The 25,544-nt window shown below is 36.9% G+C and overlaps 1 protein-coding gene across 1 annotated transcript in view; it reads right to left on the bottom strand.

Annotated features, from left to right (window-relative positions):
- Positions 1 to 25,544, bottom strand: part of INTS7 (integrator complex subunit 7) — a 69,320-nt gene that overhangs the window by 3,621 nt on the left and 40,155 nt on the right. The window contains exons 16-19 of the mRNA XM_069108760.1: positions 24,671 to 24,739; positions 16,413 to 16,545; positions 12,955 to 13,053; positions 5,524 to 5,709 (exon numbers count right to left, since the gene is read on the bottom strand). Of these exons, the coding sequence (XP_068964861.1) occupies positions 5,524 to 5,709; positions 12,955 to 13,053; positions 16,413 to 16,545; positions 24,671 to 24,739 (487 nt within the window). The remainder of the gene's footprint in view (positions 1 to 5,523; positions 5,710 to 12,954; positions 13,054 to 16,412; positions 16,546 to 24,670; positions 24,740 to 25,544) is intronic.

The following is a 25,544-nucleotide window of genomic DNA, read 5'->3' as shown; positions in this document are numbered from 1 at the left end:
AAATGGTCACCTGCCCCAATCAAATGACAGAGGTGGAGGAAAAACTAAAAAAGGAAATAAGAATAATCCAAGAAAAACAAGAAGGATATGAAAGGAAAGTCAACCAAATAGAAAAGGAGATCCAGAATCTTAAGGAAGAAAATGACAACTTGAAAATTAGAATTGGGCAAAGAGAAGCCAGTGAAATTATAAGAGATTGAGAAATGATTAAACAAAATGTAAATAATGAAAAAATAGAAGAGAAAGTGAAACATATGAAAAACAACAGATTTGCAGAATCTATCAGAAAATTTAAACATAATTGGACTAACTGAAAGTTACTATCAAAAAAAGAATTTTGATACAACAGTACAAGAAATAATCAAAGAAAATTGTCCCGAAGCATTAGAACAAAGGGGCAAAGTAGAAATAGAAAAAAAATCCATTGATCACCACTTAAAAGAGATCCTATGATGAAAACTCATAGGAATATCATAGTCAAATTCTAAAACCCCCAGCGCAAGGAAAAAATATTAAATGCATCAAGATGAAAACAATTTAAATATGATGGTGCCACAACTAGAATTACACAAGACCTAGCAGCAGAGACATTAAAGGATCACAGGTCTTGGAACACATATTAAAGAGCAAAAGAACTGAGGCTCTGAACAAAAATATTATACCCTGCAAAGTTAAATATTATCCTGAATGAAAGAAAAAATGGACATTTGATAAACCCTTAGACTTTCAAGACTTTGTTTAAAAAAAAAAATCCTGAAGAAGATTCAACATATAAGAACCAAGAGAAATATAAGGCATATTACAAAGACTGATTATAAGGGACCCATAGGGACAGACTATTCTTTATACATGTAAAATGGATGTCTAACATTCTTATCAATAATTAGGTATTTCATAAGAAAGATCAGGTAAACCTGAGAATTACATGAATTTAAAAAGTAAAACCAGGGTGGCTAGGTGGCGCAGTGAGTAAAGTGCCAGCCCCGGAGTCAGGAGGACCCGAGTTCGGTTCCAGTCTCAGACACTTAACACCCACACAAAAAAACTAGATGTAACCTTGGGCAAGTTACTTAACCCCAATTGCCCTCCAAAAGGAAAAAAAAAAAGTAAACCATTTAGGAACAGCTCAAAAGAGTAATTATTTGAGGTGCAAAAGGAAGGATTGATACAGAGGAATTAGAAGGGGAAGGAGGCCTACTAGTTCTACTTTCATTGGGAATGGGTTTAAGAGGAAACAATATATATATTGTTTAAGAGGTTTAAGAGGAAACTATATATATATATATATTTAGAAGAGTATAAAAGTCTTCTACAATTCAGAAGAAATAAAACACTAGGGACATAGGAAGGGAGCAAGGACAAGGGAGGGATCTTTTTTTTGGAGGGCAGTTGGGGTTAATTGACTTGCCCAAGGTCACAGGGCTAGTTTTTGTGTTAAGTGTCTGAGGCTGGCTTTGAACTCAGGTTCTCCTGACTCCAGGGCTGGTGTTCTATTCACTGCATCACCTAGATGCCCCAAGGGAGGGATCTTTAGAGGGGAGGGTGAAGGAATAGGTAAGAGACAGGTATAGAAGGGTGTTTAGATTTATGGAAATGGGAGGATAGGGGAGGGATCATTGGAGGGGGGTAGGCAAGTTATAGGAGGGCAAGGTAGTGGGCAGAAGTAAAGAAGAGGCAGAAAAGACAGGAAACAAAGAGATATAATCATATATAAAAAATAAAGATCAGGAGTAGAACAGATAATGGGAAAGTATAGGTATGTATGCATATGTATATATCTACAGTTATAGAGAAATATATCTAAACTTTATTGTACCCTTCTGGGGGAAGGTTTGGGGGAAGGAAAAAAAAGTAAAAAAAAGTGCACAGCAGAGAAGTAAACTCACAAGGAAGCAAAGAAAAGATGGACAATTCTCAACACAATGTGTATTGTTTATCATATGGGCTTTCTTGAAATGAAAATCTGTTACATTTTTTTTTTGCTTGTTGGAAGGGGGGAAGGCAGGGCAATTGGGGTTAAGTGACTTGCCCAAGGTCACACGGCTAGTGAGTATTAAGTATCTGAGGCCGGATCTGAACTCAGGTCCTCCCAACTCTAGGGCTCTATTCACTGCACCACCTAGTCTTATGTATTGTTACATATTTTGAATCCTCTCTTATGTTCTGTGATGCACACAGCATACTTTTTTCCCTTTCTAACTCTGTATTAAATTCCAACATTTGAGTTTATAATGTTTTTGTTTCTTTTCACTATTCTGGATTTGTGTTCTGGCATTTGAGTCTAAAATAAAATTCTGAAAAAGAGAAAAAAAATAGTCTATGACCCAAGACAGAAAATGTTAAGGGAAAATTATTATTGCTAAATTGTTTATGCTATACATCTAATAGTATAAATTTACCCTACAGGCTCAATTTGTATAAAAAATGAGTCAATGATCAGTAATTTTATGTCTCCTAAGGTACATTAAATAGATGAACTGTAAATATGAATTTGCAAAATATTCTATAGGAACTTGTTGTATAGTTAAATTTGAAAAATTTCAAGTACAGGGGCAGCTAGGTGGCACAGAAAATAGAGCACTGGCCCTGGAGTCAGGAGGACCTGAGTTCAAATCTGACCTCAGACACTTAACATGTACTAGCCGTGTGACCTTGGGCAAGTCACTTAACCCCACTGCCCTGCCTTTCCCCCTCCAAAAAGCAAAAACCAAAACAAACTTTCCTATGGGGGTGGCTAGGTGGTGTAGTAAATACAGCACCGGCCCTGGAGTCAGGAGGCCCTGAGTTCAAATCCGGCCTCAGAGACTTGACACACTTACTAACCGTGTGACTTTGGGCAAGTCATTTAACCCCAATTGCCCTCCCAAAAGCAAAAAACAAAAAACAAAAAATTTCAAGTACAGTTCAACTTGTAGGGCATATTTCTTTGGATAAAATATACTATTTTCCAATGTTATTACAAAAATGTGGAAATTCCCTTAACCAACAGATCAAAATTGTCTATGACTTAAATAAACTCTAAGAAGTTGCCTGAGGCACAGAGTTTAAGGAACTTGTCCAGGGTCACACACCTAATAACTGTCAGAGGCTGGATCTGAACTCTAGTTTTCTTTACTCCAAGTCTAGAACTAGGTGTGCTGATGAATGTTTAACATCTGGCTCTCCAGAGGAGGAAAAAATGACATGACAGGATTAAGTGTAATCTGCATGCCTCTTGAACTCCTTTGCACACTATTCTCCTGGGGTCTCTGAGGTCCTGACTGATGAATGACTGCTCCAACCATGTTTTACTGCCTTTTGAGTAAGAGCATCCTCCAACTGCCACTATTCCACCTCTCTTTTCCAAGTGTAGAACCATAAAGAAATCAGTACTTCCAGACGCTATTAGAAAGGGCATGTCAAATCTACTTTACTAAGGCTCCACTCATTTACTCCAAAGACTTTCCAAGTCAAAATACCTGTTCCTGGCCCATTCACTCTCCTAATAGGTGTAGGATCCCCTATTAGAATATATGCCCTTTAGGGGAGGGACTATCTTTATTTTTGTTTCCTCAGCAGTTAGCACTATCCATAGCACAAAGTAAGCACCAGAATAAGTTCATTTGTTAATTCGTTAATTTAATAACAAATAGTATCAATGACAAGTTTTGCTCTTGGAAGTCTGATTCTATAATATATAGTGGGATACTATGGTTACAACTTTTCTTTAATCTATGTTTCACTGGTGCAAGTTTTTATCAGAGAGAATATGCTGATCAGTGTTTCCAGATGTGTAAAACATCTTCCTAGGGTGGAAATAGTACTAGGTGCTAAAGTCCAAATCAGAATGTTCTTGTTCATTTCAGAATCCATCCTTGTGTTTAGCTGACTCCATTTCTGTTCCCTTTCACAGTCTTTTATTTATAATCCTGAGTATGCAAAACTACTAACCCAAATTCACTAACAGAGGCATTCTTATGCCTTCACAAATGAACCCTATTCCCAACTAATTTGGGCATTAAGGCAACTACATCTACAATCCTAATTGTGTAATTGTTCCTTTATTCCTTTTCTCTATGAGTAGATAATCAAAACAGGGCATGGAAAGGGGCAGTAAGAACAAACAAGTTCAGGACACTCCCAAATCTTAGCTTTGGCTAGTAAAGTAAGCTTAGTTTTCTAACTTCCCGAATAATAATAATACTAATAACTAGTATTTATTTAACACTTAATATGTGCCAAGCACTATGCTACGAGCTTTACAAAGATTATCTTATTTGATCCTCCCATCAACCTTGGGAGGTAGGTGCTATTATTATTTCCATTTGATAGTGGAAGAAATGGAGGCAAACAGAGGTTAAGTGACTTGCCTAGGATCACACAAGTATCCAAATGTCTAAGACGGGGTGGGGAACCTGCAGCCTCAAGGTCATATGTGGCTCTCTACATCCTCAAGTGTGGCTCTTTGAACCCAGTAGCACTTAAGGACCTAGAGGGCCACATGTGGCCTTAAGTTCCCCACCGCTAGAATGCCTGATATGAACTCAGGCATTCCTGACTGCAGGCCCAGTACTCTATCCCTGATGCCACATAGCTGCCTCCAAGTCTAACAGTCACTTATATCAGAGGGTTTTTTTAATTAATTTTTTTTCTGTTTACTAATTAATTTATTTTAAATTTTCAACATTCACTTCCACAAGATTTTGAGTTCCATATTTCCTCCCCATCTCTCCCCTCTCCCCACCACAAGACATCATGCATTCTGTTTATCCTTTCAACCAATATGCCCTCCCTTCTCTTATTCCCTTCTTTCTATTTTCCTGTAGTGCAAGACAGATTTCTATACCCCACTGCCTGTACATCTTATTTCCCAGGTGCATGTAAAAACAATTTTTTAACATTTGTTTTTAAAGCTTTGAGTTCCAAATTCTCTCCCTTCCTCCCTCCCCACCCACCCTCATTGAGAAGGCAAATAATTTGATATAGGTTATACATGTATAGTCATGTAAAACACTTTTATAATAGTCATGTTGGGAAAGAATAACTAAAAATTCTTCCATCCTATCCCACCTCCCTCCATTTATTCTATTCTGTCTTTGTCAGAGAATTTTTTGGGGTTTTTTTTTGCTTTTTTTTTTTTGGGTGGGTGGGAAGGCAATTGAGGTTAAGTGCCCAAGGTCACAAGGCTAGTAAGTGTTAAGTGTTTGAGGCTGGATTTGAACTCAGGTCCTCCTGGGTCCAGGGCTGGTGCTCTATTCATTGTGCCACCTAGCTGCCCCCTGTCAGAGAATTCTTAATAAGCTGACTTTCAAACTTACATATGTACCCTACAGAGAAGGTTTCATTAAACTTGCCAGTGCTATATGAGTGTTTTAAGTTTTCCTTTTCTGAATGATAAAAATGATTTAATTTAAAGCAAAATAAAACAAGGAGATCCTGAAATTAATGTCATCCAGAACAAAAGATTTTGACAAGGTGCTTATATTAAAGTACAATTTGTAAAAATGTATTTTCTTCTCAAAACAGCAATGAGTCTCTCCTTACCTTATAGTCTTGTATAGATTTACTCTGTAATGTTGAAGAAACATTCAAACAGACAGACTGAATTTTACGAAAGAGTCCTGGTTTGGATCCATGCTGAACCACTCCTTCTACCTTTAGAGCCAGTTGTTGGTTATTCTGAACTGCAATGGGTTCTGTCGGGTTGCGTGGGGATGGTGACAAAGCAAGCTGCAACATACCAACATCAAGATCAACTTCAACAATGCAGAGCAAGGTTTTTTTTTTTAATTCAATTTTATTTTCAATTCCAAATTCTCTTCTTCCCCTTCCTCCTCAAACTGAGAAGACAAGAAAAATAAAACCCATTACAAATACACGTGTGTACATACATCCTCATGCATGTGCATGGACATACAAACCAAATTTCTACATTAGATATCTCCCTATCCCTAAAAGAAAATATGCTTTAATCTGTACTATGTAGTTATCAGCTCTCTATCTGGAGGTAGATAGTATGTTTTATCATGAGTCCTTTGGAACTGTGGTGCATTACTGTATTATTTATTAAATCTTTCATAGTCGATTACAATATTTCTTTTACTGTATAAATTCTCCTGGTTCTTCTCATTTCATTTTGTATCATTTCATATGTCCTCCCAAGTTTTTCTGAAACACATCCCCTTCATCAATTCTTACAGTATGTTAATATTTCGCCATATTCATATACCATAACTTGTTCAGCCATTCCCCAACTGATGGGCAACCCCTCAATTTCCAATTCTTTGCTACCACAAAGAGAGCTGCTGTAAATATTTTTATACATATAGACTCTTTCCTTCTTTCTTTGATCTCTTTGGGATATAGACCTAGTAGGAGTATCACTAGGTCAAACAATATATATAGTTTAAGAGTTTTTGGAGCATAGTTCCAAACTGCTTTCCAAAATGGTTGGACTAATTTACAGTTCCACCAATAGTGCATTAATCTACCTATTTCCCAACATCTCTTTCAACATATTTTCTTTTTTTGTCATCTCAGCCAATCTGATGGGTGTGAAGTTGTATTTCAAAAGCTGTATTATTTCACATTTCTCCAATTAATGAGTTATTTATTATTTTTTTTTAAATATGGCTATTGATAAGTTTGATTTCTTTCTCTGAAAACTATCTATTCATATCCTTTGACCATTTATCAAGTGGGAAAAGGCTCTTATTTTTGTAAATTTGACTCAGTTCCCTATGTATTTTAGAAATGAGCCCTTTATCAGTGAAATTTGCTACAAAGATCACTGCCCATCCTATGCCCCCCCCACTTTTATTCTATTCTGTCCTTTGTTAGAGGATTCTTAATAAGCCGACTTCCAAACTTACATAGCCTCATACACTTTCTAGCTGTATGTAACCCTGGACAAGTCAATTAACAAGGTCTACCTCACTTTTCTCATCTGTAAGATAGGGATAATAATAGCACCTACCTCCCAGGGTTGTTGTGAGGATCAAATGAGATAATAATTGTAAAGTGCTTAGTACAGTGCCTAGCACACAGTGAGTACTACATAAATGTCAGCTATTATTTTGAGGACTTCACAAATTATATAGCACTAAAAGCTTAAAAAGTCTATTGAACTTTCTAATGTAAAAATGAATCTATATACCATATATACTATATACCATAAGACTGACATTTTTTTTGGAGGGGGAAGGTAGGGCAATTGGGGTTAAGTGACTTGCCCAAGGCCACATGGCTAGTTTTTGTGTTAAATGTCTGAGGCTGGATTTGAACTCAGGTCCTCTTGACTTCAGGGCAGGTGCTCTATTCACTGCACCATCCAGCTGCCCCAAGACTGACATTTTTACACAACAAATTTGAGAAAAGCTTCTAACTAATGAAACAAATGAGCAATACTGAATTTTATTAGAATACATATTACTTGGGGACCACAAATTCAAATCAAATACACTTCTCGACATAAATGAGTTCTCAAAATCATAGAAAGTTTATTTAAAATTTCACCTGGTGGGGCAGCCAGGTAGCACAGCGAGTAAGAGCACCGGCCCCAGAGTCAGGATGACCTAGGATTGAATCTGGGCTCAGATACTTAGCACCACACGCAGAAATAACTGTCCATGTAACCTTGAGCAAGTTAATTAACCCCAATTGCTTTAAAAAAAATTCATCTGGTTTATTAATAAAATTAGTAATAATGAAATTAGCAGAAATTACATACATTAAATTTGAGAGAACATCTAAAGGTATAACAATATTTTTTAACAAGGTATTACAATATTTCTTTTACTGTATAAATACTCCTGGTTCTTCTCATTTCATTTTGTATCATTTCATATGTCTTCCCAAGTTTTTCTGAAACACATCCCCTTCTTCAATTCTTTACAGTATGATAATATTTTACCACATTCATATACCATAACTTGTTCAGCCATTCCCCAACTGATGGGCAACCCCTCAATTTCCAGGAAGAAGTAAACTTTACCTTCTGAACCTGTTAAGACTTGTGCCAAAAGAAATAATAAGACAGCATTGTGGAGAAAATTCACTAGAATGCCCACCTCTCAGAAATTTCATTTTCCCCCCTTTCCCACAATATTATTTTAAAAAGTAAACTAGTTATAATAGTGGTTTAGGAGAAATCACTCACTCTAAAAGGGAAGGTACTTGGTATTCTGTTTAACTGCTTTAGGGATAGCCAACTGTAGGAAAAGGTAGAACATGTCTGATATGCAAAGATAATTTTTTCCACTTTACACAGACTTTTACTCAAGGTTCTATGACCTAACTGTGGCACAGAGATAATCTTTGAATCTTCCAGGCTCTGTCAGAAGAGCAGAAGCTCTAGCAAACTTCATAGCACAATGGAAGAGCTTTGAATGTGACGGGCCAAAGACTGTGATTACTGTCCAAGGACCAAACCTGAATAGCTAAGAGTGGACAAGCTCTTGCTACCCATTGATGAAATCTTACGCCCTGGTAATTTCAACGAAACAAAAACATTAAAAATGGTCCTTACTCTGTGAAGCCACTTACTACTACCTTCCAGTCAGCCAAAGTGAGGGTGGTGAAGTAGTGGAAAAAGAAATCAACCACTATCAACCTTCCTGCCCTAAACAAAGCTTCTGCTTATATCAGAATACAAAGAAGTTGTCACTAAATGGAAGAATGTTTTACAGTCTTTCCTCAGAAGAGCAAATAAAGGGAGTGGCAGAGTTGGTTAAGTATCCAAAGGCAACAAAAATGTCATTTCAAGGTCACTTGAACATCTCACCTTCCAATAGTTATGATGTTCATCATAATACAAACAACACAGTAAAAAAAAAAGTGTTAACTTTTTATTTTGTGCAAATATCAGTTGCAGAAGATAAAGGAATAAGACCTTCTAAACCAAGGCTTCTTAAACTTTTTCCACTAGAGATCCTGCTGCCTAAACCAAGTAAGTATATACACTGATCTTCAGTGTCTTTAAGGTAAGTACCCCCCCAAAATGCAAACAAATTTGTTGAGTAACATTCTTTGGAATTAAGAAAGCTGCCTACTGGATATCTTGAACTGGATGTCTCATATACATCTAAAACTGAACATATACAAAACTAAATTCGTTGTCTTTCCCTTGAAAACCTTTCCTCTTCCTAACTTTCCTATTACCATCAAGGGTGCCACTATCTACCATGTCTCTCTATCTTTACATCTATCTATATCTTGTCTGCATCTAGGTATTTTTGTGTTGTCTGTCCCATTAGAGTGTGAGCTCTCTGAGAGCAGGAAATGTCTTTTGCCTTCCTTTGTATGCCTAGCAGTTAGGTTAGCATAGTACCTAGTGCTAGGTGCTTATTGTGCATGTTGACTTAACAGTTAAGGTACTTTGGACAATAACACTTAACACCTTTATTACCTCAATACCTGACATACTATATTGAATAGGACAAATAACACTTAAGAAGATGAAATCAGGAAGAATAGATAGACCAGATCAACTACACATTAAAGAAATTTGTGCTACAGGTATCCTCATTTTGAAGGCACTCAGAGATTGACATAAAAGGTAGCTGAGAGAAAGGAAGATATCAAACTAATGGGGAAAAAAAGAGGTAGATTAGATAAAGATAGCAGTAGGCAACAGAGTATCAGTATCTACCAACATATAAGCCTACATTCTCATTTCTGTAAAATTTTTATGAATGATTTATTATACATATACTAAATATATCCTTGATGAAAATATGAAAGATGTTTTTGCAGACAATTCCCTATAGTTAGTCATCTAGCATTTTATTAAGCACCAAGTTTGTGCTATGCAGTAGGGATATACAAAGAGGTAAAAAATAGTATCTGCTCTCAAGCTTACAATCTAACGGAACATGTAAAACACCTAGGAACAAACAAGATACACACCCACCCACAATAAATTGGAGATAATCAACAGACAGAAACTGCATGAAGATTAAGGAAACCAGGAAAAGTTTAATAACTTAACAAGCTCTCTGTTGAGTGGAGTGTTGGATTCAAATCCTAGTTCTGACATTTACTACTACAGCAGACCACATCCCCACAATTGCACAATGAACTAAAAACTGCTAGAGAAAAGAATACAATATTCTGCTGAACTTATAATTTCAAAGGAGGGAAAAAAAAGGCATTTGATCCTATAGGACAAAATGCAGCCTTAAAGACTCTTCTTCAACAAGTTGTCTCCCTTGAATATATTAAGTTCATGCAAGATTCCTAGGTAAGGGGGCAGCTACGTGGTGCAGTGAATAGATCACCAGCTCTGGAGTCAGGAGGACCTGCGTTCAAATCCGGCCTCAGATACTTGACACACTTACTAGCTGTGTGACCTTGGACAAGTCACTCAACCCCAATTGCCCTGCCTTCCCCCTTCCAAAAAACAAAACAAAACAAAAAGATTCAGAGTTAAGTACAATCAGAGATAACTTAGTTCAATGATCCTCTAGCAAATTCAAATTAGGCACAAAGAGGGGGTTATAGGCTCACCAATGGTACAATGAAAGATGTCCTATGAAGAGTCCAAAGGTTCTAGTAAGATTTCTGCTTACAGACAACATTGTACTAATTGCATTAATACCCCAGAACTACTCTTACCTACATAATGATATACATAGCCAGTAATTGCTTGTTGGACATTTCAAATTCAATATCCTGGATCATCTTAAATTCATTATCTTCCAAACTTCCCTATTTCTATCAAAGGCACCACCATTTTTGCAGTTTTCCTGTTTTGTTACCATGTTAGTTTCCTGACTCAGGTCTATTTTCTACTTCAATCTATCCCCCATACTGCTGCCAAAGTGATTTTCCACTAGGGTATATCCTGATCATGTCACTCCCCTACTCAATTAACTACAATGGTTTCCTATATTGCCTCTAGGATGAAATATAAACTCTTGTTTAGCTTTTGAAGTCCTTCAAAATCTGGCTCCAACACTGCTTTCCAGACACACTGCACATTATTCCTCCTCTTACACTCTATGATCAAGCTAAACTGGTCTCTCTGTTCCTCACAGTTAACAATTTCTTTTCTCCATACCTTTGTACTGCTGGTTCCCCTTGCCTGGAATGTAGCCCTCTCTTGACCTCTGCTTCATACTCTTGTTTTAAGATACTACTCAATTGCTATCTTCTACAATAAACTTTTCTGGAACTTACCAGCTCAAATCTTTACTCTCAAACTACCTTGTACTCATTTTCAACTACCTTATGGTCTACTCCTTTGTATTTATTTGCCGGGAGAAATATTAACAATCTGAGATATGCAGATGATACAACTCTGAAGGCAGAAAGTGAAGAGGAATTAAAAAGCTTTCTGACAAAGGAGAAAGAGGAGAGTATAAAAACTGGCTAGAAGCTTAACAACAAAAAACTAAGATCTTGGCAACTGGTTTCATCACTTCCTAGCAAATAGAGAAAGAAGAAATGGAAGCAATGTCAGATTTTTTTATTCTTATGCTCAAAGATCATTGCAAATGGTGACTGCAGCAGTGAAACTGAAAGAAGTTTGCTCCTTGGAAGGAAATCTTTGGCAAATCTAGACAGCATACTAAAAAGCAGAAACATCATTTTGCTGACAAAGCTCTGTATAGTCAAAGTTATGATTTTTCCAGAAGTAATGTATGGCTGTAAAAGTTGGACTACAAGGAAAGCTGAGTGCTGCTGAATCAATGCTTTAGAACTGTGGCACTGGAGAAGTCTTTTGAAAATCTCTTAGACAGCAAGGTCAAATCAGTTAACACTTAAAAGAGATTAATTCAGGCTCATTCACTGCAAAGTCAAATACTGAAGCTGAGGTTTAAATACTCTGGCCACATAATGAAAAGATGAGACTCACTGGAAAAGATCCTGATGTTGGGAAGGAATGAAGGCAAAAGGAAAAGAGGATGGCAGAGGATGACATGGATAGATAGTATCATGGCAACAACAAATATTAATGTAGACATACTTCAAATGACAGTGGAAGACAAAAGGGCCTGCTGTGCTATGTATGGTCCATGGAGTCAGGAAGAATCAGACACAATTGAATGACGAAAAAACAAAAATATTTATATGTGTATTTATTGTCTCTCCATTACAATTCAAGGAGAATAAGAATTCTTTAATTGTATTTCTATCCTGAATACCTAGCAATGGTGTCTAATTGTTTGTTAATTGATCAACCAAAAGAAATAAGATTAGTAATTCACACAGTAAAAACCAAATGGATTAAAAAATGCATGTTGCCCAGAATATGACACACAGTTGCACAGGCAGTTGCATAGACTACCTGAACATATAGCCTTTGAGGTGGACAGTAAATTAAGCCAGAATTGAATATGAAAAAGAGAGCAAGCTCAAATATAGTTAGGAAATTATGCAGGGCTTTCAATAATCTCCAGTTTTTTCAGTGTGACTAAAACTCATCATTTTAACACCAATATTCTCCTGGTGATAATGCATGGCTAGAAATCATGGAATTTTATCTCTGAAGAACTGTGCGCAACTTCAAGAGGAATGAAGAGTGAGTAGGCTGCAGTGTGTTATGATAATTTGTGCTCAACTGTGCACTTAATCATGGGATTGGCATAAACCTAATTATGAAAGTTGTTTAGATAAGAAAATTGCAACTGTCACCCTGTCTGAAGGCTTCCTGGGATGGGACCAGAAGAAAGTCTGGCTTACTCACACATTTGTCCCAGAGCCTGTGACATTAACACAACATGAAAAAGGGAAGGACTAAGTCCCTCCAATCCACCTCCTCTGCTATATCACTCCAAGGTGTAAGGCAAAAACGATGGCCAGAGCTATCCATATATTGACAGTGCAGAGAGGACACTCAAGGGACAACTACCACTATCAAATATTTAAGAAATCATCAACTTTTATAACTGTAATAGCAAAGCATTAACTAAGTCAAGCTTTCAACAAATTTCCTTAATATGTAATCTTTGGATCCCCAGAAAATTGTCTTACCTTAATGCTGGTAGATTGTAGTTTCTGGAAAAAATATCTCTGAAATGAAAGAGGAACTTTCAGCAAGGCAATGATTGCATTGCAGAGGCAAGTTGTGTGCTGCAATAAAGAAAACCCAATGAAGTCAAATCAGATGAAAAGAAACCTAATTCTGCCGATCAACAACTCTTCCATGAAGATAATTAAAATGGGACACACATTTTAATTCAATTCAACACTTTATGGACTACCTACTACAAGGAAGGTCTTGTGTTGGGTGAATAAAAACAAAATCAGAACATCTTCAGCCCTCAAGAAGCTTGCATTCTCTTGGGAAAACAAAACACAGTTTAATTAGGACACTGCCCTAATAGAGGAAGTGTAGGTTTCTATCAAATCTTTCTCGTCAAGATGTACAGATAAACAGTTCTACCTAATTAATTCTCAAACATTACAACAGGAGAGAGGAAATCCATATCCCTTTGGGTTCAAACATAGAGAACACTTATTTTTCATATATTTGGGAATATGGTACCAGTTTTGGCACCATACTACATAATATAAATATGTGGCCAGTCAATAAATATTTATCAAGTACCTACTATGTGCCATGCACTGTACTAAGTATAAGTACTGGGGACAGAAAAAGAGGCAAAAGACAATGCCTGCTTTAAGGATCTCACAATCAAATGGGGGAGATATGAAAAAAATTATTATATACAAATAAGCTATATATGATAATATTGGAAATAATTAAAAGAGTGAAGACACTAGAATTAAAAGGGGGTTGGGAAAGGCTTCCTGAAGAAAATGGGATTTTAGTTGGAACCTAAAAGAAACCATGAAGTGAAGATGAGGAGGGAAAGTGTTCCATGCATGGGAGACAATCAGAAGAGAAAAGGACCAAATGAAATATCTGGTTCATGGAACAGTTAGGAGGACAGTGTCACTGGATTGAAGAATGTTTCAGGGACAGTAAGGTATAAGTAAGAAGCCTGGGAAAAGTAGGAGGGGATTAGGTTATCAAGGGGTTTGAATGTCCATTAGAGTATTTTGTATTTACTCCTGGGGGCAATAGGAAATCACTGGAATTTATTGAATGGGGGTTGGGAAGTGACATGGTTTGACCTCAACTTTAGGAAAATCATTTTAGTGGCTGAATAAAAAACAGACTAGAGTGGGGAGAGACTTGAGGCAGCCGACACAACAAAAGGCTACTGCAATAGACCAATAACAGGAGATGAAGGCTATCTGGGCTGCAAGATTGGAGCAGACAGGATAGAATGGGATCACCTGTGCAGGCGGAGGAGTTGGAGTTAGGTCACCTCTTCAGGTGAGACAGGTGAAAGAGGATACAGCAGCAGAAGGCATATAAGTGATGAGATTAATATGAGGAGAAAGAGGGTGAATGGCCTTAATTTTTTTCTGTAAAAGATAAGGCAAAGTTCTCAGCTGAGAGGGTGAAGGGAGGTTTGAAGAGAGATGAAAAGGTGTGGAAGAGCCACCGTGGAGAGCGGAATAATGAGTTGATACGGAAAGTATAGTAGGACTGTCTAGCAACAAATGAGGACCCAATAGAACCTGTGAAATAAAAATTTGTAGTGGACTCAATCATACTTGTTGCGTGATTTTCTCCACCTTCATTCTGCAATAAATATGTGTGTATAGGACCAAAGGCAGAAGACAGTGGGAGTGATCTAAGGCTAAGGCTTACCTGGCAAAGCACAATTAGCAACATTAGGGAATTAGAGATTCAAAGAGATAGTGCAGAATTGAATTGGTTTGCTAGGTCAAGATGGGAAAGAGAGAGAGAGGGCAGGGGAAATGGTCTGAAGAGAACTGAGGGATCTTGGGATTAGTGGTCACAGTGTAGATGAGATAATTTTGGTAACCTTGGGCAGATGGAAAAGTGAAAAACCAATAGATTATGGTCAGATATGGGGATTTTGGAATTCTTGTACACGGAGCTGATGCATTTTGTGGCTGATGGCAAGATCAAGGATATGACCATCTTTGTGTGGCAGAGGCTGAATGGAGTAGGAGGTCAGGAGAACTGAGTAGGTTAAGGAATTGAGTGGTTAGGATGCTTGAGGGAGAGTCAGTTGCTATGATGAAGTCCCCAAGTATGAGGACAAGAGTTGGTAAAGAAAGAAAAATTGTGAGTTAGATACCAAATACACTGAGGAGAAAGAGTAGGGCTAGGAGGGTGACGTGGAGTTTGTAGATAATAGTTATGTGAATGTCAGTGCTCTTCTGTCCATATTGTCTTGCTCTCCACCATATGAAAAGATATGATGGAAAGAATGACAGTAGATATGAAAGAAAGAATAGTGGCTGGCACATATTCTCTCAAGCCCGCAACTTCAGTCTGGTAAAGTTTTATTTTGATCTCTCCATTTACAGACTTGCTAAAGCCATGAGTCCATAAGAGCGTAAACAGTGGTTAACTGGACTGCAAATTCTCTGTGTTTGCGTATTTTGATTATCTCCAATTCTGTCACTTAAAAAAAAGTATCAACATTAATACTTCATTTCTAAAATAAGGTTTCAAGAAATGAAGCTAAATTTTGAGCAACATACTTTCTCACCCAGAAGAAATACACAGTGAACTGTTCAAATTTTAGAGGTAGATATATCACTGAATTTTCAAGCTGAAAAGACCTTAGAGATTATTATCTGGTTTAAGCTCTTCTTTAAGAAGTGAGATACTTAATAATTTCCTGGAGAACAAAAAGGTCTATAAAGTCCCAATTTAGTGCTTTTTACATTAGACAATGCAAACTTAGTCCTTTGGACATTGCCTAGCCCAGAGTTCTGCTTCACAGCACAATAGCACACAAATCTGTCCAGACAGGTGATAGCTGTCTATCCTTATGGGAGCAACGCAAAAATGAAATTTTAGTATCACCTAGGCAAGGCTGGTGTGTTTAATTGTTTTACCCTGACCACATATTCTGAAAAGACAATTTTGAACTGCTAAAATAAACTTTAGGAAGAATTTAAAAAATGATTTTAAACTACAATTAACTTGTATAAAGAGCAATTAGAAAGAATTTGTGATTGGACAAATATGGCTATTATTCCAAGGAATTTAGAATTCAGAGACTATGTCAAGATTTTTGGGTCAGAGGATAGCAGATTTTGTGGCTACAACACTGAAACAATCACTTAGTGATCAGAACAATTTGTATTTTTAATTTCTGATAACCAGACAGAAGAAACAAGTAGCTAAAAGAGGTCTGTGTTCACTTGCTCCTCCATTTCTATTCACAGCCCTGTATACCTCAGAGGACAGGATTAGAATAAACTTAGATTAGGATGGTGGGAATCCATTTATGTATACATATTATATTTTCATATTTTAGCTATACTGATCCGATACTTTGCCAGGGTAATATGGTTCAACTTAAAATTCACTTAAGGGCAAAAGAACATTGCAACAAATAATTAACCAACACATTAAAAATAATGCTACTTGCCATATAAGAGACAGGGGCATATTTCCGGTTCAGTGATTCCACCTCTTCTAAGACATGATTATATACAGACATCATTCTTCTTTCATATTCACTATCAGCATGTGCTGATCCAGTGGAACCATATTCCTGAAAACTGAAGAAACCATCCAATCAATCAGCAAACTGATTAAATACTACATAATAAGGCATAACAATAAATGCTGTAGGGCACAGGTGCCAAACTTACAGGCTGCATATGGCATGGAAGTGCAGCCTATACCAAATTAAAATGCAATTGAGAAATATTTAACAAAAATAAATAAAAATAACTTCTATTATATTTCTATTATATATAATATAAAATTTATATAAAATATATAAATGTTTATATATTTTATAATAAAACATATAAAATATATATTTATATTAAATATATTATATATATTATATTTCTACTATGTTCTATTATATGTGAGGACAGTAGGGATCCATTTCTATGTGAAATTGACACCATTGCTCTAGCGGATATAAAGATGTATAAACTATAGTTCCTGCCTTCATGGAATCTACAGTTTTATTGGGGAGACAAAACATACTGTGCATAAAGGATTGCTAATGATATTAGGCAATACAGAAATGAGATAGGACAGACATAGCTAGAAAATACAACAGCAATTCAGAGAATAAAAGAATTAGCATGAACTTCGGTGTCCAGGGAAGAAGGTAGGATTTGAATGCAGGTACTGGGGCAAGGACTCACTATTGAACAAAAACAGATGGGGAAAGTGGAAAGCAGTCTGGCAGAAACTAGGTAGAGAGCAATATCCACGCTGTATAGCAAAATAAGTTTCAAATGGATACATGACTTAAGACATAAAGGAAGACATAATAATAAACAAACTAGAGGGGCAAGGAAGAAACTGCTTGGCAGGGCTATGGTTTGAGAAGAGTTCGTAACCAAACAAAAGACAAAGAGAGGCATAGAAGGCAAAGTGGACAATTTTGATTTCAAAAAATTAAAAAGTTTTTGTACAAACAAAAACAATACAACTAAAATTAGAAGAGAAGCAAGCAAATGGGAAAAATGTAGCACATTTCTTGGATAAAGGTCTCATTTTAAAAAAATATATAGGGAACAGTCAAATTTATAAGAATAAAAGCCATCCATGTATTAAATATGGTCAAAGGATATAAACAGGCTATTTTCAGAGGACAAAACCCAAACTATCAATAATCAGATAAAAAAGTCTAAATCACTATTAACTGTCATTCTGTCATTTCAGTCATGTCTGACACTTTGTGACCCCATGTGGGGTTTTCTTGGCAAAGATGCTGGAGGAATTTGTCATTCCCTTCTCCAGCTCACTTTGCAGATGAGGACCTGAAGCAAACAGGGTGAAGTGACTTGCCCAGGCTCACACAGCTAGTGAGTGTCTGAGGCCAGATTTGAATTCCAGAAGCTGAGTCTTCCTGATTTCAATCCCAGTGTTCTATCCCCTGCACCACCTTGCTGCCCACTAATAATTAGAGAAATCCAAATCAAAACAACAATGAGGATTTACCTTACACCCCTAAGATTAGCAAACGTGACAAAAGTAGAAAGTAACATGCTCGAAGGACTGTGAGAAAATAGGTACATTAATGTACTGTTGATATGATTTGGTCTAGCCATTCTGTAAAGTAATTTGGAACTATGAGCTATGCCCCCAGAGCTATTAGACTACAAATTCCTTCTGACCCGCAATACCAATACTCGGTCTAAAGAGTCCTAAAGAGATGAAAGAATTAAATGAACCATGTTAAAAAACACAAAAACCCAAACACACATGATATTATGTATGTGTATTTATTTTCCTTCACTCTTTCAGTTATTTATTTTTACAGCGGTTTGTACTAACAATAAGATTGAAAACCCAAGGGATACTATAAACTGGGAAATAGCTGAACAAGTTAGTTTATATTACTGTGAAAGAATACTACTATGCTATAAGAAATGATGAAGAGGATAGCTTCAAAGGTATTCGGGAAGACTTGTATGAACTAATACAGAGTGAAATGAATAGAACAGGGAGAACAATTTATCCAGTAACATCACTCTTGTAAAAATGAACAATCTGGAAAGACTTAAGAACTCCAATTATTAATTAATAAAGGACCAGCCATGATTCCAGAAGACAGATGATGAAGCATGCTACCTATCACCTGACAGATGGATTCATACAGAATGAGATAGTAACAATATTATAAAGACAATCAATCCATTTAAAAAAGTCTTAGAACTCTGATCAATACAACAATCAACCACAATTCTAGAGGACTCATGATGAAAGAGGCCATCTACCTCCTGATAAAGATCAGATACTCGAGTGTGTATGTATGTATATATGTATGTATTTGAAAATGACCAGTGCAGAAATTTGTTTCACTTGCTTTATCAAAGGGAGGAGAGAGAAGGTGGATTTTAATTAAAACTTTTTTAAGAAGGTAGGACTTGAATTGGGCAGTTATGTACCGCGGTGGATAGAGTGCTGGGACTGAAGTTAGGAAGACTTGCCTTCCTTACCAGTTTACTTACTAACTGGGTGAACCTGGGCAAATCATTGTGTGGGCCTGTTTGCCTCAGTTTTTTCATCTGCAAAATGAGCTGGGCTGAAGAAGAAAATGGCAAACCATTCCAGTATCTTTGCCAAAGGAACCCTAAATGGTATCATGAAGAGCTGGCCATGAGACTGAAATTACTGAACAAAAGGACCTGCATTTGGCCTTGAATAGCAATAAGAGCTAATGTGTATGCAGTACTTTAAGGTTTACAAAGTGCTTCATATACTTAATTTCATTTTATCCTCATGACAATCCTGTGAAATATGTATTACAAATATTGTTTCATTTCACAGATGAAGGAAGTGAAGCTCAGAAAAGAGAAGTGATTGGTCACACAGTGGAAGAGGTAGATTTAAAACCAAGTCTTACTTGAATTCAAACTGAACACTTTTTACATTCCCAGGCACCTCTAGCTATTCTACCTACACTAAATTCCACTAAAGCCATCACCTCCATTTCCCCTCCATCAGAGGATGAAGCCAACTTTGATCCTATCTTGCTTGACCTCACTTCCTGGATATCTAAGGCCAAACACCAAGCATATCCCTTCTAGTTCCTTTTTACTTTATTTTTTTTTTCCATTAGAATGTAAGCTCCTTGAGAACAAGGTCTGCCTGGTTTGCTCTTTTTTGTGTCCCCCAGTATTTAGCACAGTGCCTGGTATATAAGTAAGTACTTAATAAATGCTTTATCTACTATTACTTTTGAAGAAAGGAGCATACCTTGGATAAGTGGGAGGAGGAAGACTGTATGTAGAAAGAATGGGAATGAACAGATTTGTTTGTACATTCCTACCACCACGAACAAACAAAATAACAACAGCTAATAATAGCTGGCATTTATATAGCACTTGAAGGTTTGCAAAGTGTTTTACAAGTATTATTTTATCCTCACAATTATCCTGGGAGTTAGGTGTTATTACTATCATGCCCATCATATAGATGAAGAAACTGAGGCAGGCAGGTTAATTAACTTGTCCAAGGTCACACAGCTGTTACATGTCTGAAGTCAAGTTTAGATTTAGTGATTCCGGACTTCAAGTCCAGCTGTCTATCCACTACCACCTACCTTCTTGTTCAGGAATGGCGATCTGCATAATACACAAGTTTGGAAGACAGTTAAGTAGGCAAATCTGACTGATGCAAATAATTTGCCCTGGGAGTAGTGGAATATGAAGTTTAATCTACAACCATCCCCCCAATTTTTTTTCAAAAAAATCTTAAAGCTTAACAGCCATATTCCTGCACTCTACATGGGTTCAAGGAGGGGGTGTTTGAGAACAATACTTATAGATAATATGTTACCTTACATATATAAATGACACGCATCAATTCTGTGTATGAGTGCATGAAAACACACAATGAATATTCATTTATGCCGTGATTTTTAAGAACTCCAACACAAAACCAATGTGACAAGAGACCAAGAATCTCTTGCTAATAGAGACCACATCTTGTGCACCTTGCTGGTCCTCCTAGGTCACGGTTTCCCAAACTGTGTTGTGTGGCTCCTCCATGTTTGTGTCATATTAGTTAAGGGATTGAAAATGTTAATGCTAGTGGGGTACCTATCCTCAACTGGCTAAAAAGGTATGGTTGTGCTAAGGCATGGGACTCTATACTTCCCCACTTGGGCTCTAACCCCTGGCCCTGTTTTAAATGGCCAGGGTCTGTACAAAAGGAGAAGCCTAAGACAAGGAGGTACTGCTCACCTTTAATGACCACTTCCATCTATACACATGGTTTTACTCTCTTCCTACCAAAAAATAATAAAAGCAGCAGCTCAATTATGCTTACAGTTTACTTTGATAAAACACTGGTCTTCTTTATGTCCTAAGCTTGGCCATGGCCAATGTACCCATACCCTGAATGGCCTATAGAGTTTTGCCTTTAGGAGTTTGGTCCTAGGCTTCAAACTTAAGTGTTCTCAAACTAAATTAGCTAGGGACGTAATGTTCTGTGGTACTACCAAAGAAGTTATCTTTTCTACTTTCTTTTTCCCCCTTGATGGAAGCCAAGATGAAGTTTATATGGATAAACAGTGGGAAAAGAGGGACACTAAGGGACACAATAGTTTAGGTCCAGTCTCAACAAATATGTAATAAAGTTATATTAAATCTAGTCATGTTTTCATGATGAGCTCGTTATATTGTTTTTCTTGATATGTAACTAAAAAAAACCATGAGGTAGGAGTAGACAGCAGTATAATCGTGACAGGTTCATATGAACATAGCAGTATAGATACAATGGACTTTTGAAGTCATTTGGACCAACTCATTCTTTTCACAGCCCAAAGGGTTTAACTGACTTGCCCAGTCACATTGGCAACAAGTATGAAAGCTAATTATTTCAACCAAGGATGTCTGATTTCAAATATGCTTCAGGGATCTGTGATTTAGTTCTTGTAAAGACTCCTATAATGAAGAATATAGTCCCTCTACAATTTATGACTCAGATTTAAAAATTTAAAACTCATTTAAGAGTTGCTGTGGTGAAAAAATTCATCTCTGTGTCTAATCTTATTATTAGTCTCTCTGAGCTTAGATAAACTGGTCCTTGGGACAAGAGATATAAAGTTTGTTGTTGGGCCTGTTAATGTGAAATACAGAAACCAAATAACTTGGCTGAACTGTACTAATAACCACTGTTTCATGATAAACACTTCCATCATCAAAAACACATATTTTGCTCCTAATTCTATACCAAGCAAATTTAAACAATTTAAGTCTCTGCTTCTGTGTAGTTAAGGTTATAATGTAATAAAGAATAACACTCTAAAGGATATATTATCATTGAGATATGGAAACACCTCTAAAAATATAGAAGAATCTCTATAATTTGGGGTTAAGAATTTAAATCCTTTTATAGGCTAAATTTCTTTAAAAAACAACTAGATAAGGTTTTGATGGTCTGAAGGATTTGACATATCAAAATTTCAGCGATAATTAGATAAATCATAGTGGGACCATAATACTATATTTTCATTTATATAGTAGACATTGAAATTTGAAGTTGTCATTTTGTTATTATCATTTTCATTTTTGAAATTTAAGATGACAAGTTTTGTGGCAGTTGTTGCTGTTGAGTTAGTTGTGTCTAACTCTGTATGACCCCATTTGGGGTTTTCTTGACAAAGACACTAGAGTGGTTTGCCATTTCCTTCTCCAGCTCATTTTAGAGATGAAGAAACTTAAGCAAATAGGGTAAAGTGATTTGCCCAGGATCACAAGCTAGTAGGTGCCTGAGATCAGATTTGAACTCAGGAAGATCCACTGTGCCACCTAGCAGCCCCTAATTTAGTAATTAGTAGAAAGAGGCGACTTTGGAGTCAAGAAAGCCTATGTTCAATTCTTATCTCTGACACATATAGTGACCTTGGGTAAAAATCACTTAGATGCCCAGTGCCCCAGGTAAAACTAAAGTTACAGAGCAGTTACTGATATGTACTGGTAGAGGGAATTGCTTAAGCTGGAGTTCTCTTACATTAATGAAAGATGCAACTTGGTGAAGTGCAGAGAGTGTAGGACATGGAGTCAAGAAGACCTGGGTTCAAATACTGTACCAGATCCTGGGCACACCACAACTTTTTTGAGCCTCAGTCTTCTCAGCTATTAAATGAGTAGGATAGAGAGGTGGACTTTATCTTAGAAGGGTCTTTCTAGGTCTAAATTTATGATTCTATGCAATCGCCAGGCTCCCTCCAACTCCCAAAAAGGACCATGATTTTAGACAAAACTCATCCTCCCTGGAGAAGGGAAGGAAATAAGTATTTATACAGCATTTACTATGTTCCAGGCACTGTGCTAAGTGCTTTACAAATATCTCACAACAACCCAGCAAGGTAGGTTCTATTATTTACCCCCTATTTTACATCTGTGAAAACTGAGGCAAAGAGAAGTTAAATGACTTTCCCAAGGTCATACAGTTAAAAGTTACGTGAGGCTAGATTTGAATTCCAGGTCTTTCTGACTCCAGGTCTAATACTCTATCTACTGTTCTACCTAGCTGCCTCAGCAGCTCCTATTTCAACAAGAGATCCCTGTCTACCAGAGACACTGGGAAGCAGTCACTACCTAAAGCTTCAGGATGGCACATCAGACTCTTACCCATTCCTAGTGTGCAATATCAAGGGAATTGGAAGGTCAGGGAGGGAGATGTTTGTGTGTGTTTGGTATGGCCAGTCAATAAAGAAGCACCTGTTGTGCCAGGGACTAGGGATACAAAGATAAAAAGCCCAAGAAGCTGACATGTTATCTGCAAATATGCCTGCATATAAGTAGATACAAAAGCAAATACAAGGAAATTCCAAGAGGGAAGGAGCCATATGTTGGGGAAGATCAAGACATGGTGCTTACAGAGCTTTAAAGGAAACCAGGGGCTTTAAGAGGCAGAGGTGAGGAGGGAACATATTCCAGGTGAAAAGAACAACAAGGAGACAGAAGATCTTGTATAGGCACAGCAACATCAAGTCTGACTAAGTGGGGAAGGGTATGAAGAGGAGTAAGATCAGTCTGGAAAGGCACCTTGGAGTCATGTCACAAACATCTTTAAATGGGAACCAAAAGAGATGGCATTGGATTCTGAAACTTTTAAAGAAGGGAAATGATGTGGCTAGTTCTAAGTTCTAGGAAATATCACTTTTAGCAGTAGTTTAAATGATAAAATGGAAATGGGAAGGACTTGAGATTTTTGCAATAGCTCAGGTAAGAAGTGATGAGGACCTTAAGAGAGGTATTAAGTAGAGAGAAGGGAAAGGATATGAGAAATGTTATAGAAATAGAACAGGAAAGACTTGGAAACAGGAAGTTGGCCTGAAACAGAAGTTTTTTTTTTAAGCAATCAGGGGTTAAGTAACTTGCTCAAGGTTACACGGCCAGTTATTTCTGGGTGTGGTGCTAAGTATCTGAGCCCGGATTTGATCCAGGTCAGACCGACACTGGAGCCGGTGCTCTTACTCGCTGAGCCACCTGGCCGCCCCTAAGCAATTGGGGTTAAGTAACTTGCTCAAGGTTACACGGCCACGTGTTTCTGGGTGGGTGCTAAGTGTTGGAGCCTGGGATTCTATCGCCAGGTCACCCTGACACTGGAGCCGGTGCTCTTACTCGCTGTGTTACCTGGACACCCCTCTAAAACAGAAGTTTTGAATAAGTCAACTGCAAGGGCATATTTATGTGAAGAATGAAAGAGTACAGAAATTAAACAACCAGAGAGCATGGGAGACATGGTTCTTTACTAGTATCTGGGAAAGGTTATGTCACTGAGATGTGAGTTTAGTAACTGTTTGAAATTAAGAAGGGCAGAAGCTAAGTGAAAACAAGACTGTGCTTAAATAAGAACATGAATTAGGTGACTACATAAAGGCAGTAAGAATTAGTGTGACTAAAAGAGAACTAATCCAATCAAATGAAGCAAGAGCAGATAAGTAATGTGACATAACCTGGTGTTTGTAACTTCAATTTTAAATGCACATTCCAAACCATAAAATACAAAAAAACCCAAAACATTGTTCAGGTCCCTATCATTTGGGAAAGAGGAACTTTAACAAAGAAAGAATTCAAATTTCTTTTGATCCAAAGGATGAGTTTCAAGCTAAAGCCATGAGAGCATACTTAACCTAATTTTTTTATGTTAAAGTTTTACCATATGGCAGATATAAAGTAACACTTCAATTAAACTTACCTTGCTGACTCTGGATCCAAAATCAGGGCTTCTATTGCATGAGAGATCAGCAAACAACTCTGCTGCTGTCTAGAATAACATTAAGGATTTTTTTCTTTTTGTCCAGACCTGTAGGTCTGTGATTTCATTGGTATATAGAACTCCAAGTATGGAAAACTCTCCATTAAAGCTTAGCATCTCATAAAGGAATACATTAAAGAATTTCTTTATGAAATAAATATCTTAAGAATTTTAAGCTGGCAGGAAATGTAATCAGCTCCTAAGAGCAATACTGGTCCTGCAAAAATTGCTTACTATTTTCTGAGCCTTGGTTTCCTCATCTGTAAAATGGAGATAATCTTACATGGTTGTGATAACCAAATGTGTTGGTGCACGTGAAACATGTGAGTATAAACTATTACTACTATTTGAACCAATCATCTAATTTTACAAATGAGGAAACTAAGTTTCAAATAAATTACATCGCTTGTTTAAGGTCTTAAGGCACTTGAGTGACTAATCTTAATGGAGTGCATAGGTTTTTTAAATCCTATGCAATTACTCTTTTCAAATATATCACATTTCCTTCTGGATATATGAAACGTCAGTATGACAATGAAAAGTTTCAGTAATTTTAGCAGGAGCAATATCACCATTCTGGTATATTTTCCTTAAGAGATATAGGCTAAATAAATAGAAGTTACTCTATCCTTCTTAGTCTACAACAGGGGTTAACCTTTATTTATGTCAGACTCCTTTCTCATAATAACATTTTAAAATAACTGAAGGAATGCTAAATTTCAATTAGAAATTAGTGGAAAAAAAAAAGATAAAATTTTCCCCACCCAAGCTCATAGACTCCTTGAAATCTATACATTCACCCCTTAGAAGTCTT

Source organism: Petaurus breviceps, unplaced genomic scaffold, assembly GCF_028583685.1.
Source record: "Petaurus breviceps papuanus isolate PSGF00001 unplaced genomic scaffold, PetGlider_PUasm1.0 90434, whole genome shotgun sequence".
Taxonomy (NCBI): Eukaryota; Metazoa; Chordata; class Mammalia; order Diprotodontia; family Petauridae; genus Petaurus; species Petaurus breviceps.
Note: the sequence above shows the minus strand (reverse complement) of the source record. Positions and strands in the feature narration are given on the sequence as shown.